General features: G+C 43.3%; 1 protein-coding gene across 1 annotated transcript; it reads right to left on the reverse strand.

Moving 5' to 3' along the window:
• Nucleotides 1-12,350: 12,350 nt before the first annotated feature.
• On the reverse strand, nucleotides 12,351-19,885 carry igfbp7 (insulin-like growth factor binding protein 7). The gene is made up of 5 exons (XM_079745023.1): nucleotides 19,399-19,885; nucleotides 17,729-17,838; nucleotides 15,389-15,496; nucleotides 14,561-14,687; nucleotides 12,351-13,844 (listed from the first exon to the last, which is right to left on the reverse strand). Exons 1-5 carry the CDS (start codon nucleotides 19,814-19,816, stop codon nucleotides 13,822-13,824), a joined length of 786 nt encoding a protein of 261 aa, XP_079601149.1. The 5' UTR covers nucleotides 19,817-19,885; the 3' UTR covers nucleotides 12,351-13,821.
• Between the last annotated feature and the right edge of the window lie 271 nt (nucleotides 19,886-20,156).

Below are 20,156 nucleotides of genomic sequence, written 5' to 3' on the forward strand. Positions count from 1 at the left end.
TCGCATGCTGACACCTAGCGGTAATTGTTGGAATATCTCACTTAAAATGTAAAACATTTAACAATCAAAACTCTTTCAGTTAGGAGGCAGCATGTGACCTCTCTTCTGGCTGATACAGAATCTTATGTTTATATTTAAATATATTTTTAAATTATTTTGTGTAGAAGTAGATTGCAGTATTAGTATATATAACTGTATGTATGTACTCGTGTTGGCAATACAGTGTTCTGAATTGTATTCTGGGATAGGGCCCCGTTTACACGAGGACGCCTGCGGGTAAAAACAACAAAATATTATATCGGAAGTGCCTTTCGTTTGGACGGTGACGGCGTTTTTGGGGCTTAAAAACACAAAAATCTGAAACCACCCTCCAGAGTGGAAACTTGAATACGCTCCGCCATAGCGTTTCCGTCTACACTGGCAAGACGCAAAACTCTGCTCAGATCTGCTCACGTCGCGTACGCGTTTACGTCACATACAGCGCCAGTACAGGGAAATAAACAAACATGTTGGATTATTTCCATGCTTCGGACCGTCAAGTAAACTTACTCTAATAAACTTACAGGAGTCTTTCAACGAAATGTACAGGATATGTACAGATAGTATTACTGAACAGAGAAGGATCTGTAATTATGTTTTGGTTTTCGCGGCGCAGATAAGAGAACAAGGAAGATTCTACACATGCGCTCAGACATGGTGGTGTTGTGTGATGGTGTATCACAGCACCACCTAGCCGCCTGACATGCATACCCAATCGAAATCCACACACTTTTGCGTCACCGTATGCACGCAGATTTCCTCCCGAAAACGCTTGTTTAAACGCGGAATAAAAAGTGAAGACGCGACGCCACTTTTGCGTCTTCTGTTCAGACCGTCATCATATAAACGTAGCCTAAATATATCGACAGAAGTGAATACGTTGTCTACTGCAATATAACAATTATATTATATATCTTCGGCTTTCTAGTTTAAATGTGTTTAATTGTCTACAGGCAGAGACAAGCGTCATCAAACTTTCAAGGCTTGTGGGCGAGACATGGGAAAGAGTTTGTTAATAATCGCAACTATACTTTATTTAAATCTGTTAAGTTTGGTGTATTTCTCATTAAAACAAAATCATGTCAGTTGAATGTGTTTTTTTGTATCGCCTTCCGATAAAATGCACAGTGAAATATTGCAAAACTAGACGAAAAGAACGCAAAAGGATACGCAACTAAGCAGTCACGTAGAACATAGACAAAATCTGATACTATTACTACCTTTCTTAGTGGAGTAGGATCTACCCGTGTTCACCTGGGTTTCCTCGCACACTAAAACACATCCTTGCTCGGTTAATACTCCTGCCGGTGCCCTTTAGATAGGCATTGGGCACTAGACCTGGAGATGTCAGCGGGCGCACCACTGTGGCTGCCCGAATCAGACCTCTAAGCAGCACCCCATAGTGCTGATCATGATGGTTAAATGTAGAGCTCTCATTTCATGTGAAGTACTTGTACTTGTGCAATGACAAATAAAGAATCTTCAAAGGGTGTATACGATTAAGCAGTATTATAAATCTATTTTTGGCGGTTGAGATTCGCTTCAGAGACATGGGAGATAACAGGGAATTCGGTTATTTTAATGCAGAAATAAGTTTGTTATGAAACACAAATGCAGGTACAAAACAATAAGCCGGGGGGGGAAATGGGCCATTTAAGTAATTCAGAAAGAGCAGCTCAACTCCTCCTGGCGTAAATTCTCCTGGTAAACGGTGGTCCAGGGCAGCGGAGGAGCGCTGTAGCGGACTACTCCGCCACTAGGGGGCGTTGTTTCACCGCTGTAGCGGAACACTCCGCCACTAGGGGTCAGTGTTTCACCCAAAACCAAAACTAAATTATTAGAATTAAAATTATAAGAGTCATGATATGAATTAAAACTTAAAAGATAGAACGCTTCACGAATTTGCGTGTCATCCGGTGTCATGGCGCTGACTCTCGGGCGTGGTATTGGTGGAGCCAGACAAAAGAGGCCCTAATCCCCTGTCACATGACTCCCCCCCCTCCCCCCCGCACCGCCTCTGCATTCCTCCTTCTCACAGTAGAGACGCCCGGGCGCCCGGGCTGCTGCTATGGACCCAGGAGAGAACAGTGTTGGTTCACACGTTAATGTGTGTGGGGACGTCGGTGAAGCAACCCCCTTCCTGCTTTCTGGGGCTGCAGTTCACAAGAGGGCTGTTCCTCTCCAAAGGCAACGCAGCCTACGGCTCGCAACCTTGTGTTGGTACTGAGTTGCCGCTGTGTCTAGGGTTAAGAAGGAACGATTCAAACTCCATATACCACAACTTATTTAGGGATTTAGTTAGTCTAGCCCTGAATACAAGTCAGAACACTGTATTGCCAAACAAGAACACATACAGTTATAGATTGACTAATACTGTGATCTAAATCTACACATGATAAAAATCAAACATATAAAAACAAAATACATAATTGGATCAATTGTAATTTGATTACCGAGCAGTATTGGCCAGAAGAGAGGTCCAATGCTGACTCCTCACAGTAGCTTTTTGATTGTTCAATGTTTACATTTTAAGAGTGATATTCAAAAAGCTACCGCTAGGTGTCAGCATGCGACCTATTCTGGCTCTCCGAGCTGGTGAGCAGCAGGTTTGACATTCGCCGGATATTCGGTTTTGCAATCGGATTGCTCAACACAATTGCAATTCATTACGGATGTAGTTTGTTGAGTACCGTATAGGACACCGTATTGACTAAAAATCACACAGACATTTAGTTGTTGCTATCAACACCTGGGCGAGAACAGCACTTTTACCTACGTTCCGGCTGCCATCTGTTTTAGGGAGCGTCTACACATTTTCTCATTCTGATGCTGTAGTAGGCTACTTGCCAATGGTGGGCTGCTACTTTCTACAGGTAACATTTGGCTTATATCTTGCATGATGGTGAAACAAATAGTTTAAAATATTCAAATAAAATAATTCAAAACAAGTAGTTATCCGAATTTAAATACGATTAAAATACATTCATCTTTAGAACAGATAATGTTAGAAAAAATATTTTTTGTGTGTTTGACAGCTCCTGGCCTCCTCTTTAAAATAGAATTCTGAAGAAAACTAGGGATAGGTTCAATAAAAACTTTGAAAACCTACACCACAAACTGCAATAGGAGCCGTATCAAAACTTAAAAAGCAACTCCAATTCGAGGAGATCATAAGATACTATCTCGTAATAATGATAGTATTTCGTAATTATGAGATAATTATCTCGTAATTATGAGATAATTATATTGTCATTATGAGATAAAGTGATATTTTTACTCATATGAATGAGTAAAAGGTATTAAATTAAACATAAGAATCTCTGTATAAACCCTGACCAAGCTTCTAGTGAGTTCCAATATTACACACAGATACAAGTTGTATAAGCACTACAGCAATCAGAATGACAAAATGTCTTTGTATTGATTTTTGATGAATATTTCAAACTATTAATTGCATCCTGTTTTACTATTATTCAACATATCAGCAAAATGTCACCTCTACTAAGTACCAGCGCAACATTGGCAACTACTACGGGAATCTGAAAATGTATATTTATTGATTTGTGGTGATTTCTTTCCTGAGAACATTCCATGGTAACGTGTGTGCCACCAGTCTGTGGGGTGTCATTTGTAGACGCTCCCTAAAACAGACAGCAGCCATGATTATTTGTCGATACGGTGTCCTATACTGTCCTTAACATACGTACACAGACACCCGTAATGAAGTTCAATTCTGTTGATTAACCCATTCAGACCGGATCACGCATCAATGCGTGTATACCATTAACCCATTTGTACCGGCTGCGCGGAGCAACATTGTATCTACAAGATACAATGTTGTATCTACTAGATTGTATCTACTGGATACAATGTTGCGCCGCACAGCAGCCAGTACAAATGGGTTAATTCAATTGCGGGTGGCCTAAATGAAAACCGAACATGGAACCCGCTTCTGGCTCCGAGCCGTTGACTGATCCCGCATCAACTGAACCTCGTGAAGACGAGATGCATACTTTTATTTTACGATCCATTTTAAACGTGGTCATTTGTCTTATATGATCGTCGACATAGTAATCTATGCCGTTTTATGAAAAAAAATGGGTCAAATCCAATGAATTTGCCATTCTACCCAAAACACTGGACGTACCACTATGGTGCGAGGTGGTATACATTTCATATAAACGTTATATATATTTAATATACAACATCACCTATTATAATGCTCATAAGTTACAGAGGTGAATGTGTTTGTTTTTCCTGTTGTGTCGTGTATAATTTGACAGAATAAATAAATGTAATAATATGCCCTCTTGTAATTATTTAGGTTTAGTTAAAGAACGATTTAGGCCTATGAACTTGGCTTTCTTGGTTTAGAACACACATTATTCCGAATTCTGCGACCCACCAAAAAAGTGTGACCCCAGGGGGCGGGTCTTTCTTTTCTTGAAACAAACGTTAATTCTTAACAGCATTTTACACAGTAGCCTATAATAGGAAATGCTCAAAGGTACATCAACTAATTAAACACTGACTTTAGCTTTTTATGGGGAAAGAAGCAGCGGTGATGGACCGTACTAAACGCCCTATCCATTGTATGTGTCTGATAAATGCTAATCAAATCTATTTATTAAGCACATTGCAAATAACAAGGTGAGGGGGTGGGGGGAGATCTTATGTTTTATTTATGTTTTTGTTATAATGCACACCGTTTTTTCGACTTCATCCTGTCTACTTCAAACTCGTGCTGCGTGCATGTTGCAGAAAATTGGCAACAGCGCCCCCTGGGGTCACATTTTTCGGTGGGTCGCAGAATTCGGTGTAACACCGGGTTTTTAATGGGGTCAGAACAGTCTCATTAATAATGAATGCACAGCGAAGGATTCACAAATGTATTTTGTGATTTATATATAAATGACTCTTCTCACAAATACATTTCAATGCACACACAAATGGATATCGGTATGTATAAATGTAAAATAAATCCATAAACAAAAATAAGTTTCACAAACACATTTCTGATCCACACACAAATGTGTCTTGTTTTAAATAAATGTAATATAAATCCATAAATATATTAATACAATTTTTTTTGCAATTTTCATAAAAAATGTATTTGGATGTTGTTACATTTATATACAAACTGTTAAACTTGAATTAACAAGACGCTTTTCATTTGTGAACTTGTAAGCATTTGTGTGTGAACTGGTCTGTATTTTTATGTGGATTTTTGAGACTCTCCTGACGTGGCTGGATTCACAAATGCATTTCTTTCAAAAAGGAACTCTCTGTAGCCAATCAGATGCCTCCCTCGTTTTCAGCCAATCACATGACTGCAGTCCCGACCTCTGAAGAATAAGTCCAGCCTCCGAGCCTCCCAGTTCCCTCGGTCAAATGTCTATGGGAAATAACAGGTTTTTTGAATGATCGTACATAACAATCTCTAGGTGGCGAAGAAGTAAAAGCTGCATCACGTTTTGAACTACAAACTTTTTCCATCTAGTTTCGACTGGGTTTGGGATTGTCGGTGCCGTTAAAGTAGTAAACGGCATGACAATCTAAAAACCCAGTGATTGGCCGAAAACGAGGGAGGCATCTGATTGGCTACAGATAGTTCCTTGTTGAAAAAAATGCATTTGTGAATCCAGCCAAGTCAGGAGAGTCTCAAAAATCCACATATAAATCAGAAAAACACGGCGTTTTTTTATGATTGTTGCGGCCAAAAATCCTTGATTATGCTGCATTTTTCTTAAAAAATGCGATGAAATATGCGGCATATTTATGCAATTTTCTGCGATGATATTGCGGGAACTTGCAGGGGAAAATGCAGCTTTTCGATGACGTTCACATCGCGTAATTACGTCACTTCATAACGTTCCCATGGCAACAGGGGGAAATGGCTGCTCGTGTTAAGTAAACGCAATATTTTCAACTTTCTGCTAAGATATATGTGACCTTTTTGCAACGAAAATGCGGGGATTATGAAATCATGCAAGCCCTGCATATTTTGCGCGGAAATCTGCAATTTATGCGGTGAAAGTGCGGCATATTTGAAAAAAATGCGACCCCCGCATGAATATGCGAACTTTGGCTGATTATGTGTTGAATTATGCGATCACATAATCGCGTTTTTCTGGAGGGACTGATAAATACAGACCAGTTCACACACAAATGACAACAAGTTCACAAATGAAAAGCGGCTTGTAAATTCAAGATTAACACTTTGTATATAAATGTAACAACATTCAAATACGGTCAGCATATACGCACCAGAAGCGCCGAGCATTCTCAGAGCAGACACTCCGGCTAGATAGAGACATACGCTCCTACAACACGCTTCTTACAACGTTTGCATTCTTAGTTAGCTAGTAGTTAGCTAGTTATTTTGTATTTTCTTGCCTTCTTTTTCCATTTGTTTTTCTTTTCAAATAAATAATGGCAGGCAGGAGAAAGACCTATACGTTTGCGGAGGCATTTGCTATCATTACTAGCGACAGTGGGGCTACTGTAGTCCCTCTCGAGTCCTCGTCTGACGACAGTGACTTGCTGTTGCCAGAACTGGACAGATTAATTGTACTGCAGGAAGTGCCAGGTCCCTTTGTGCTTCACTTCCAAAAAGAACTGCTCTTACTGACAGCCCTTACTGTATATAGTTAGTTAGTTATATTTGTTCAAAGTTGCTGCCAGCGTGTTATATATATATATATATATATATATATATATATATATATATATATATATATATATATATATATATCCCTAGTGATTGTAGTCTTTAGCTGTGTTTTTACCTTTGTTTTTACAGTTTGGTTTTATTGTGTTCTCAAATATATCTGCTCCAGTTGCAGTCAAACTTCATTTCGATTGTATAGTTTTCTTTGACTGGGAAAATGTATAGAGGTCTGGGTGAATTTTCAAAACAAGTCAAAACTGTTGAATTTGGATGGAATGAATACCTATAGTGATATGTCAGTGAAATAAAATTAGTTTTACAGTCTGGTACCTTAGAAAGGTCAAATGGCACTGATGGTGTCCAAAAGTGCCCAAATGGCACCATTTAGTCCACCTGGACCTACCTGTACTAAAACCTCTCTAAAATCACTTTATTCACTTTATTAGCATTTATCCTGGAACAGGGTACTAATTAGATGTTGTTATGTTTCCCTAAAGGTTCTGGGCTACTATCCCATAGTTTCAAAGTGGTATTCACTCTAAATAATGTGTTTTCTCTAGGCGAAAATTTAAAATTGACATTTCTTACTATGTTCTAGCTGAATTTACACTGACACAGTAACATCTATATTGATTTTGACACTTCTGCAGCCACCTCACAGGTGATACCTTCTTTTTGAAACCTTATTTATATAGCCCTTGTAGTTGTGGAGGCATACTCTATTCATTTTGGGCATGTCATTTCGGGCAGGAGGCCTGTGAAATACGCATAGGGCTTAACAGGTTAATGAGACTGTTCTGACCCCATAGGTTCAGTCCGATGATACAACTGAAATCTCAACATCCAAACCTTAGAAAAAATATATAGTGTACCATAATGTTAACTGTTTATTATAACACTCAAGACATTTTCTAATGCGCCACTTAAAAGATATATATATATATATATATATATATATATATACCCCCTTGGCTTAACAAGGGGGTGCATATAGGGCTGTCTTAACTAAGGAACACACAAGTGAACCGTAGTAGCCTACTCACCGAATACTGATGAAAATCTTCCCCTCTTTCGTCTTGCCTCGTTCTGGGTTCCTGCGTTGGTCGCCTGCAACAATGTTCAACATCTTGTATTCGTTCCAAATTATTAGTGTGTTTGGTACTGCAAGCACATCTAGGCTACTGTTCAACTAGGCTACTGCTCGGCGTTTTTCAACTCTTTCAACATTTTAACCTATTACGCTTTTTCGGCATTTTTTACAATGTAGGCTAAGTCAATGGGCAGACGGCTCCTCCGTCGCCTTCTCTGACATCGTAACTTGTTCATGTTCGATTACCTTTATACTTTTTTCAGAATCACAGTTTACGTTCCATATTGGCTTCGTCTCAGTTGGTCTCATTGATTAGCTCAGCTGAGGTCAGAGGTGGAGGACGTCACGTGCAGGTGGTGCTGCCAGATTGGGCGGTTACCGCCAAATTGGACTACTTTATACGACGGCATTCTATTTTGAACTACTATCATATCACACATTCTCCAAAGCATATCTTTTATAGTCCATATTAATTCATATTTTATTTTATAATCTTGTTTATGTATGTGTATGTGCTGTGTGACGTGTTCAAGCGACTGTGACTTCGAATTCCCCCCTGTGGATCAATAAAGTATTTATCCATCTATCTACCCAACTTGCATTATTTGAACTTGAGTATATTCCGAGCTAGTGGTTCATTCATGGGTTTAATACCTTGTCATGCTTCACTGAACGTGTTTTGACTTTAACTATATATTAATGAAACAACTCCATACATTATTTGAATTATATGAAAAACCAGCCATATATCTTACCGTATTGGTATTAATCATTCTCTCCTCTCTCTCTCTGGTAGGCTATGACGTTGGTTGTTGTTTCGCCTGTTGAACGGTTTAACACTTAAGAATGCTCCAAAACATATTAACCATTATGTTGTTTTTTTGCATGAAATAAACGTATTCAATTCAATAATACTTGGCAATTTCCTTTTACCGATTACGGACCGTCTTCACCAGGGACGTAGCCAGAAGGGGGGGGGGGGGGGGGGGGGGGGGGGGGCAGCGGGGTCCATGGCCCCCCCTGGCCCCCATGTGTCTTCACCCCTGGTCTTCACGTATCACTTTGCAGTAAAAAAACAAAAACATTCGGACTTTGCGCTCAGTTCCAAAACAAAATCACAACATCTGACTGTAAAAGCTTACACCAACAGCGTTCCTATTGGTCTAAGTTATTCTGTTTTCCACCCGTGAGCACGAGCGGATGAGGCGCTAATTTGAGAATAATTCAAGTTTATTTTATTTCGATTTTTTAAGTTTGGTGTATTTCTGCATTTAATCATCGTCGACTTTGGCATCAAACAAAACGCCCTCCTTCATACCCTCTGTGTAACAAGCCCCTTCCCCTGTCCCCACCAGGCATGCGGCACGCCATCTACGACAAGCTGGACGACGACGGGCTGATTGCGCCGGGCGCGCGCGTCTCCGGCGAGGACGTGGTCATCGGCAAAATGGTGACGCTGCCGGAGAACGACGACGAACTGGACAGCACAAACCGCCGCTACACCAAGCGCGACTGCAGCACCTTCTTGTGCACCAGCGAGACGGGCATCGTGGACCAGGTCATGGTCACTCTCAACCAGGATGGCTACAAGGTCTGCAAGATCAGGGTGAGCACCGATCGGTGAGGGTGGAGGTGGTCCCAGAGCTGGTTCATGAGGACATGAAGGCACAATTGTTAGGGTTTAAATTGTCTCACAAAATCACAATTATTGTTCTTAACAAGAATCTGTTCTTGTTTCTTGCAATGCACCAGGCAAATTCCAGCAATCTCACACACACACACACACACACACACACACACACACACACACACACACACACACACCAACCAAAATGTGTTGTCTTGGTATCCTGCCCTCGAGGAGCATCTCTGTCGTTCCCTATCAATCAGTCAAAACCAGATCATTAAACCCTCATATTTTACGAGCTGCAGAGTGGTGGCTGTTGACAAATGGGGTATGCGTAACTCTTCCCCTGTTCCAGCCCAGCTGGACAGTCCCTCAGAGCTGCATGTCATGCTGCCTGTCTCTGTCTCTCTCTCCATCTCCCCTGGCCACAGGTCCGCTCCGTCCGCATCCCCCAGATCGGAGACAAGTTTGCCAGCCGACACGGCCAGAAGGGTACCTGCGGAATCCAGTACCGACAAGAGGTAAAACCACATCGTCATACACGATGTGGGAATGTGGAGGGATATCTGATCAAAATACTGGCCAGTAGGGCTGGGGCAAAAAATCACAAAGATTTGCAAAAACTTTAAAATTCGTCCTTTTTTTCGTGCGTCTTAGTGTGTTTACACTAATGAAATGTTTATATTCAAATATAAAACATTGCATAATCTTTTACAAACTGTACTCTGCTTCTATAAATTAATTTCCCAAACTGCCTTTCTTAGCACATAGTGAACTGGAGTAGATTGTGAAATGTGCACCCCTATGTACTGATTCATTAGTTTATTTTGAATCAGGAATCAAGAATCGTTTTTGAATTGAATCGTGACCCTCAAGAATCAAAATTGAGTTGGGAGATACGAAAAGATTCACACCCCGTGTCCAGAGAGTGTAGGCCCGAGGTTGGCGTGTCTGACCGAGGAGCCCAAAGGATTCTTGGTTTAAACCCCGTTGTCAATAGGGAGCAAGAGACAACCCCCCCCCCCCCCCCCCCCCCCCCCCCCCCCCCCCCCCCCCCCCCCCCCCCCCCCTCCCCCCGAGCAAGAGACAAACCGCTACCTGCTCATTCATGATGCATCTCATTCCAATATAATCGCCTTAGTCTCTTTGACTAAAAGCTAAGTAACTAAATGGTGAATAAACACGGGTAGACCATCTTCTAGACCCATAGTTTCCCTGACCCTTAGTTACCTATCTACCTACCTTTTATCAAACTCGCAAACCAGCCCATTCTGCTTCTCTGCATGTTAGCACTAGCTCTTTATTAATCCGGAGAGCCTGCTGCAGCTCATGTGTGGGAACAATTTCCCTTTGTAAAGCGGTCTTAGAAAGCACAAGGATTGGGTTTCGTGTAAGACAATAGAGGGCCTCCAACAGGGGTTCTCTCAATTCAAAGAGCCGTCCGTGGGTGTTGTGTCTTATAGCGTCTTTGTGTGTTTGCTCTGTAGGACATGCCCTTCACGTGTGAGGGAATCACGCCTGACATCATCAACCCCCACGCCATCCCCTCTCGAATGACAGTCGGTCACTTGATCGAGTGTCTGCAGGGCAAGGTAATTGTGTGTGTGTGTGAGAGAGACAGACAAAAAGTTATAGTGCTGCACAACCTAGTTTCAGAGTATAGAATCTGAAATTCAAGGTTAACAATTTGGTAGATAAATGTATTTCTAAAGGTCCCTGTGTGTGTGTCAACACTTTAAGTGGCTATATAAATGCTCTCTATGGAGCATCCGTCTCCATCCAACAATCTGTCTATACTGTTGATGTTGTCCAGTATCCTGTTTACTTTGCACTGCAAGGCTGGATCTTGTATCACAGTACGCCTTGAGAGCCAATCACAGCTAGCCCCATGCTGACGCCGTTGCTGTGTTCAGCCCGGCCCAATGTCACACTGTCGACCAGCGCGACTGTAGTATATTGGGTATACTGAGATTAACTAGCCGGACACCGACGTTACTCTAGGCATGTTTATTGTCGACCCGGGCACAGGGCACTCCAGCATAGCGATCATACATCAACATGTGTAGCTCAGGATAGCAGGTTCTTATAGACAGCAATAGCACTACTGCCCCTAGTGGTTGGATGTCAGTATACCACATTCCTTCTTCCCCTAATTCTGAACCAACTCATTTAGTTAAATCTTTTTGAAATCAAACACTGTACCATGTAAAATGTTGACGTGATTCCGTCTCATTCTGTCCCTTTTCCCCTGTGCATGCGCAGGTTTCTGCAAACAAGGGCGAGATCGGCGACGCCACGCCGTTCAACGACGCGGTCAACGCGTAAACCTAGAGCACTCGTTCTCTTCTGTACCGCTCTCCATTGAGATGGTGTTACCGTTGACAATATCTCACTGGTCTCAGATCTCGCTGGTGCGGATGCCCTACGCCTGCAAGCTTCTCTTCCAGGAGCTGATGTCCATGAGCATCGCCCCTCGCATGATGACCTCCTAGGGGCCGGGGTCGAGCCGAGGTCACCGCCTGCCACCCCGGGTCCGGCCGGTCAGACCGTGGTTCTGGGCTTCCGTGAAACACGTGGAGCTCCGCCGGTGTGGAGGAACGTCCCGGACGGATCTAAAATGCCCACTTTACGGCGATGACAAATGGAAAAGCTAGACTCACCAGTAACGCGTAAACTGAAACTCTGTGGAGCTGTTTTACTTTCTTTTTAGGCCTTTGTGAAGTCCGGTGTACTGAGAGAATTCTGGGGAATCATATTGATAGTCATGTTTTGTAAAATTTGAATAAATCTTGCTTTTTGTGACATGGTTTTCATTGCCGTTTGATTAAATAAGTTAAACTAATGTGTTTTCTGTGCCTGTTTCTATCCCTAATTTGAACACTACTCTAGTACGTGACTACTACAAAAAGTCATACCACTATCTGTTTTTTAAATCCAATCAGAAATTTATTGAATATTTCGAGCAAATGCTGATTTCAGCCAATCTGAAACCATTGCAACCACGTGTGTGCTTCTTCCATGGGGAACTAAGATCAAAGGACCTGTGCCCCAAGGCAAAAGTCGCAAGAGGATGAAAGGGGCCCAACTCTTATGACCTTAGCTGAGGGTGTTTGAGAGGTCTTTTTACCTGAAGGGCCTTTGGGTCAGAAACGGGTGAAGCTAACCTGACAGCCCATGTGATCCATCACATGCCATTTTAAAAATAAATACAAATCTATGCCCTGGCCTCTAATCCTAACACCCAACCCAATCAATTGTGTTGCATGATGGCAGTTAACACAGGAGCAGTCTAGATTTGGTTTGAACTATTTAAATGACCTGATGTTACCCAGGACATACCTGTCTATCTTCATCTCAATGCTGGCCAATCGCCCGATCCCTCTAAACTGTACAGTTCAATTCATTATATCCTGAGCATAACTGCTCTTTTTAGCACATTTCCTGTTTGCTGTTGGTAGTGGAATGACTGCAGTGTACAGTACTTTGAAAAAGAGGGTAAAGCATATTTAAAATGATAGCATATCGTTTTCAGGCTTTCACAGTACAACAATTCAAGACATTCAATTTTAGTTGTTTTACTATTAGTGACACTGAAACACAGAACATGGCTTATCTCAACACATTAGTAGTACTTACCCAAAATGTTAAATTTCAACATACAGCTTACGCCCACATTTCTATATATAAAACTAAATGTCTACTTCTACTGCCCAAAAAAAATACATGATTTATACTTAAGCTTTTCTAATATTCCATGGCGTACACAGCTACGATAAAGATAGCACCTTATGAGTGCGCATTCCGCATTCCGTTTCAATTCCTGTTGAAAGAACGACTTTGCCTCAGTGACCCCGCATACACACTGTCCCAAACACAACGGCCTGTTTTGTTAAGAGAGCAAATCCTGTCTGTGTGGGAGTTATCGGTGGTGTTTGGCTAGTGGGTCTAAGCCTGTGGAATGAGGGCCTGTGTTTTGCCTGCCTGTAACGTCATGTCACTTTCCAGCACAGTTGAAGTTCATAATATAGAAATGGTTTTAACGTGGTGTGTGTGTGTGTGTGTGTTGGGGGAGGGGAGGTGACTAGGAGCATCTTTCCACATATCTTGCCCGAAGGCTTTGCTTAGTTAACACCAACACATAACACCAATGAGCATTGACTGTATGGGGATATGGCTTTGTTCTACATTTCTAAATACAAGAACATCCGTGACATAAAGAGAACATTGGTCATAAAGCATAGGTTACAATAGACGTTGAGAGCCAACTTTGATTTCACAAGGGGAGGATTTTCGTGTTTCAGTTCTGGAGAGCTTGCTTCAGAAGGGGATTTATAAGCATCAGGTTTGTCTGCTTATTCAAAGAATTAATGATTGGTTTAATTTGCTGTTCTCCACTTACAGCTCTTCGTCCTTGTTCACTGAAAGAAAGAGAAATTAAGTTATTAGTTTACACAATATGAAAGATTTTCTACTTTTGCTAATAACTTTCTCATCTTTATCTTCGTCTGTTTGTGCCCTTCTAGACCAGCAAGACAAAATGAGTTGCCAAATGAGTCCAAAAAACAAACCCCATGTTATTATTTTAGCGTCATAATTTGACGTGAACTCATCGGAATTGCATTCCGCATTACCACTTGGAGAGCGATGTGCCGCCTGTGGGGACGCTTCTGCACTATCAATGATGTGCTGTCGAGCTGGATGGAAAGAATGGGCTTTTAGTCCCCCTTGAGCAAAGCTTTTCTAGCGCAGGGATCTGTTAAAGCCTGTGTAGGAAAACACCCAGAAACGCATGTCTGATCATGGCCCCGGGCCCCATGCAAAGGCCTGTATTACGAGGCGATGAGAGCCATGACTTTTCAAAATGTATACTCATCCAAAAGGTTTGGTTTCTTTTTTACATTTTTTATTCTTTTTATTTTGCACAATACTGATTTAGTTTAAAAGTTGAAAGGGAATCTCACGATACAAATGATTATGGAATCATGAAGGGAAGTACTTTTCAATTTTGAACACCCGGCCAACCCTAGCCTGTGCAGTAGGCCAACTTAAGCCCGTGCACTAGGCCAACCCCAGCTTGTGTACTGGGCCAACCGTAGCCTGGCTGTGCGCTAGGCCAGCGATAGCCCAGAGGTACCTTTCTTGATGGGGATGTCGTCCAGGGAGTCCACAACGTGGATGGTGGCCACAGCCGAAGCCTCGCCCTTGGTGTTGGCAGCGTGACACTCATAAGACCCCGCCTCATCCACACTGAGTGGAGAGATCTTTACAAAACAAGGAGGAGGCAAAAGAAAACAAGACAAAAAAAATCACGCCCGTTATCCTCTCAACTGCCACGTGGGAAACGTTATTGGTTCGAATGTCAGCCCGGCTGCGGTAAACAAGCCCAGCACAAGACACAAACGCTCTCTTCTGTGACCCAGCGTTCACTTAACCGGTGTCTGGGAGTCTGGCCTTGCACCTGGCAGGACGTTTAGATAACCACTGCAAAGGATAAACATCTATGGAGAATTCCTACAACATGCTCTAAATCATGTCCAAGGTCGCTGTAGGCAAACATTAGCAATTCCTCATCTATTTATATTAATTAACACAAATTAACAATATGCAAGAATCCATGACAGTCTTACGTGAGTTCCTGCATGCAAGTGTGCGTGCATGTGCGCACTTCCTGAAGGACCCAATTATGTGGACCAAATCGAAATTAAGCCATTAATTCAAACTATGAGTTTGTGCTCATGCGCTCATGCATCGTGTGTGTTCTTGCATCATTGAATTTGTGTGTGTCTGTGTCTTTGGCTGCATGTGTTTGTGCAAGTGTGTGCCTGTACGTTGAATATATGTATATGTGCCGATGTGAGTGTTTACATGTGTGTCTGTGTCTGTGTATTTGTATATGTTTGTGTGTTTGTGTATGTGTGTGCGTGCCAGTGTATATGCATGTATATGTGAGTGAAGTACTCACCAGCACCCAGCCAGTGACCTCGTGTTTCTCCGGTCCTCCGCGGGTCTGGATGGCCAGGTTGTCCTTGTCTCCAGGAAGGAGCTCCATCCTCCCCTTACCGCTGACCAGCTGGGGTAGCAGACCACAAACACTTAAAACTCATCATGATCCTCATATTTTAGAAGGCGCTTTTATCCAAAGTGACAGTGGACTCAGATGCATGCCATTAAGGAGCAGGTATGGGTAAGGGGCATTGGGGTCTCGAACCCAGTACCTTTCAAGTTGGCAGTCAAACAGGATGTTACCACATAGACTAGATCTGGCCCCTGGTGGAGATAATCGTTAGCATTACGATATGATTTGAATACACACAAACACTGCTGCTCAAGTGCTTTCCCCTCTGTCTCCTATTTTAACTTGACCTGTTTTCTCAAACAAAAAACACAGTGTTGTCCTCCTCAATCTCTTGATCTTAACATGACTAAGACCAAAACACAAGTGTGTTTTTCCTATCACTCTTTATTTTAGCTTAGCTTGTCTAGACTGAGACTAAAACACACACCCAGCCCTCCCTCTCTGCAGCACGACTTGTCTTGTATAAGACTGTTTCCAGAGAAGGCAGGACAACAGGCAGGGTCATGCTCAAGTGTTTGCCATAAAGCTGCACAATGTTATTCCCACTAATCTAAGATCTGCTCCGGCCTTTGCAAATCCTCCCCGGCCACTGACAGCCAGCGGCCCTCCAAACAGTTTGGCCTTGTTGATCCAGGAAGAAACGCTTGGCTTCAGAGCCTCAGAGACACCAGAGTAGAGAGACTCCTGGGAGCTGGATTTCTCTGTCCTCAGACACTGATGGAGTGGGTATCTAACTGTGAACGTCACTGTTTTAGCCCTCACCTAGTTTGGATGTCAGATCGAGGGAAGTGCCTGAAGTTGTCTAAATTTAGCTGTGTTCACTTTTTCGATTTTTTAACTACACAGTATTAATTTATCAGTCATACATTTTCTCCACTCTGAGATAAGTTACCTTCCCCTTCTTCTCTTATTGAAATTTTGTTTCTAGTGAGTCCCATGATATATTATCCAGGGACGTATAACTCCTACTTGAGTAAGTGATGGTTGCTATAAATTACACTCCAATACTCACTCTCTTTCTCTTTTTCTCTCTCTCTATCCCCCTCTCTGTGACCTTGGTCGGGCCGGTCACGAGTCACCTCCCAAGTTTTCCTCCTCTCTCTCCTCTACCCCCACCCTCCCTCCCTTTCCTGCCTCTCATTGGGGGTTTGACCTCCCCTTCGATTGTTTCCTCTCTTGTCACCTCCTCACTTCGACCTCACCTCCTCACCCTCTCTCCCCTGCGTCGTGGAGCACAAGCTGTGAGTTTTCTCTTCAGGTGGGATGGCCCCTACCTCCTCACTCCCTACCTCCTTAATACTTGCAAACCCCAGACTTCACTCAAATCCTTGACATGCTCCGAACAGGAATTCAAATATTCCAGGGGCCCTGTGAAGCGAGCTATAAGAGACAGGAATGCTAAGTTCATGTGATTTCATCTCCAAGCCACCCCCCTCCCCCACCCCTCCCTAACAAGAGAGTGGATGAAGTATGTTGCGTGTAATCAGTTCCTAGCTGGGACATGAAACCACTGGCCCTTTAAGAACACATGAATAGAATACAATGAAGACAAATTTAGCCACGGTCGCTCCTGTCCTGTGTCCTGTGTTGGATGTTTGCTCCCAGGTACACTTGACCGACAGTAGGTGAGGCACTTCAACTTGACGGGAAGCAGGAGTTTAACGGAGTGCTGTTATTTCCTGTGGCGTTTGAATGAGACACTTCCTCTGTACGCGCCGCTTGTTGAAACACACTGGGCCGCCAAAGTACAATGGCCGGAAGGACGGATTAACCGAGGAAATCGAATGAGTCCAGTTGGGTTTATTGTCATCCTGATGGAGCAAATTTGTATAAATAACCATGACAATGTGTGTGTGTGTGTGTGTGTGTGTGTGTGTATGCGTGTGCGTGTGTGTAATGTATATGCGTGCATGTGTGTCTGTGCAGTACTCCCCAGCACCCAGTGTGTCACTCTTCCCAAACCAAATTCGTTGGTGTGATGTGCTTGCCAAACACGCTAACCCGCTGCCAGTGACCATGTTAATTAAAGTCATGTCCTCCGGGGGCTTGAGGTGCATTCGGTTTCCCCGACGACTGACAGTCATGAACATGGGACTTATTCACCTTGGGTTTAGAACCAAGATGGAACTAAGACAGCCGCTATAGGTGAAATAAGGCCCATGGTGTTGCGTTATTTATATCTGCTGTTGTGAGTGCGTAAGGAAGCCTGCGAGGGACATATCGTACCTTCTTCCAGGTGACGACCGGGGTTGGGATGCCGATGGCCTCGCAGCTCAGGTATACCTGGGAGCCCGAAACGTTGTACACGTCCCCTGGGGCCGTCACGATCACCGGTGCTATAGAGCAGAGGGAGAACACGTGGCAAAAGTCGTTTGCTAGATGCTTTTCAACCAAGGCAAAGCATAACAAGCCGCTATAGGGGTGAACTAGGGCACTTGGCTTAGGGATGGCTACACGTAGACTGTTGAACATTGGGGTTCGAACCCAGAACCTTTAGGCTCTGAGCGTTTATAACCAATAGATTATTACGAGGTTTATCTTTACCATTAAAGGTTGGGATGTAGTCTATCATGAGAAGATAATCTGAGTGATAGGGGAGTTCAAATATAGAGGGAAGAATTGCGTTGAAACAAAAAACAAAAAAACGCTCTCATGGATATCAAACAGGATTACTTATAACACACATTCCTCGCCGTTTCTGTGCTTTGGGAAAATGCAACCAGTGGCTTTGTGCAGCTTGGTTAAGTATTTCACCCCTGGCCAGCTTCTCAGTCAAGTAAGCTGATCTGTTTTTTTTTTCACATAGAAAAAGGGAGTCATGATACATTTATGGTAATGGGAAATCATTAAAGATATTAAAGTGCGTTCATAACATAGACCACTTAAGTGGTGGCAAGCTGCCAATTTAAAATAACCATGATAATTAGGACAATGTGTTTACATTATTTATCTCCCCTTTTATTTGTAGACAAACCAACCCTATTCCAACTAAGTTGCATTTGTATTATTGTTAAAACAGAAAAGATAATACATTATTTAGAAATCGATACAAAACATTGTAGCTCGAGACTTATATATTTAAGAGATGTGTGTTTAACTGATGCATTCGAATAATTGTCTCACATTTCTGTTTCTCATCAAATCTTTTTAACATTACGGGGCCAAGCTCCACATACCAGCGGGACGTGACAACGGCGAATAGAGAGACGACCTGATCTACAACCCTGTGAGTCAGCCTACGTTCCCACACATTTCAACTGATCCTTGACCCTGCAGTGTCACATAGAGATAAATCAACAGATTCCCCATCAATAACATCTGCTTCTCATTGTTTTAATCAAAGCGGTTCTACTCCTCAGGCTCAGCCGTAGCGCTACTGAGTCAAACTATCTTGTTCTACGAGAGAAGGCCAACTGACGCGACACAACGGCCAGTGCTCTGTAATAATTAATAGTGTGCTGGTTCAGTGGTCCTCAACAAACACCCCCCCAGACACACACCCATCAACAGGGTGCGTCTGTGTGTTTCTATGGGGGGCCTCTTGGTTTTAACAAAGAGCCTGTCTCCTTTACAAGAGTAGGCCTGCTGCTGGAATTCAGCTACGGCTGGGTCCAGGATAGGGCTACTGTGTCCAGGGCCAGGGATGGCCTACTTTGTCACGGGTAGGCCTACCTCACCACCAGCCTTCATGAGGGAGGAGGGGCATTAGGAGTAAATTGAGGAGTAAATTGTTAACGTAGTAAAACGAAATAAAATTGATGAAAAGCCATAATAACATTTACTGACCGGCGTGGCAACCTTTTTTTTCTAAATTTAATTTAGGCATGGTGGTTAATATTCTACATAAGCATTTGGTTCATGTTCACTTCTACGCCGAATGCTTTTTGAACCCTCACCTGTTGCGCATCTTCCCTTGTTCTGCACAATGATCGCCTCCTGCTTCGCCGCGACGGCTTTGCTGCTGGCGGCTTTCAGGTCGCATCCCGTCTGGTAGGACACCCCGTCGTTGCCGCACACCTCGTAGTTGGCTTTACAGGCGCACACGCCTGCTTTGCTCTTCTTGTCCTTGTCGGACTTGACGCACTCCAGCCCCGACGCGCAGCGCCTGGCAGCGGCTCCGCGCCCGCCGCACTGCTCGCCCGCTGCGGCGTTGCAGACGACGCAGCAGCCGCAGGAGTCAAGCGCCGAACCCGCCGCACATCCGTCGACGGGCAGCGGCTCGCAGACCGTGAGTTCGCAGGTACCACAGCTGCGCGAAACTCGGCTCGCGGACAACATGGACAGCGACACGACGACGGCGTAAAGAATCAGCATGTTTGCAACAGAGTTCTGGCAGTTGTGTGTGCAAGGTGTTGCTGCTTTCAGTGAGCTAAATTAACTGTACCAGCAAAGAGTTCTCGCTGTAATGCAAACTTGACCACGCCCACAGTGTCAAGCCATTGGTGCCTTTCAGTCGGCCCCTGTCCGGTTCATGTGGGGCCCCTCCACGGCTTCACGCTATTCAGAGGCGCAGGGCGTCCAAACAGTAGAGAATATGTTTTAAAGATAAGCTCAAACGTTCATTTTATTAACAAGGTAATAGGCACTGAAATAATATCATGTTGATGATACTCCCTATCTATCCATCTCTAAAGACAAGCAAATCATTGAAAGT

The sequence above is a fragment of the Pollachius pollachius genome, assembly GCF_949987615.1.
Source record: "Pollachius pollachius genome assembly, chromosome: 10".
Taxonomy (NCBI): domain Eukaryota; kingdom Metazoa; phylum Chordata; class Actinopteri; order Gadiformes; family Gadidae; genus Pollachius; species Pollachius pollachius.

Coding starts and splice junctions, on each gene's coding strand:
- igfbp7 (XM_079745023.1), bottom strand. CDS start 19,816: ATGCTGATTCTTTACGCCGTCGTCGTGTCGCTGTCCATGTTGTCCGCG. Junction 15,497..17,728: donor CGGTCGTCACCTGGAAGAAG/GTACGATATGTC, acceptor CTGCTACCCCAG/CTGGTCAGCGGTAAGGGGAG. Junction 14,688..15,388: donor AGGTCACTGGCTGGGTGCTG/GTGAGTACTTCA, acceptor TGTTTTGTAAAG/ATCTCTCCACTCAGTGTGGA.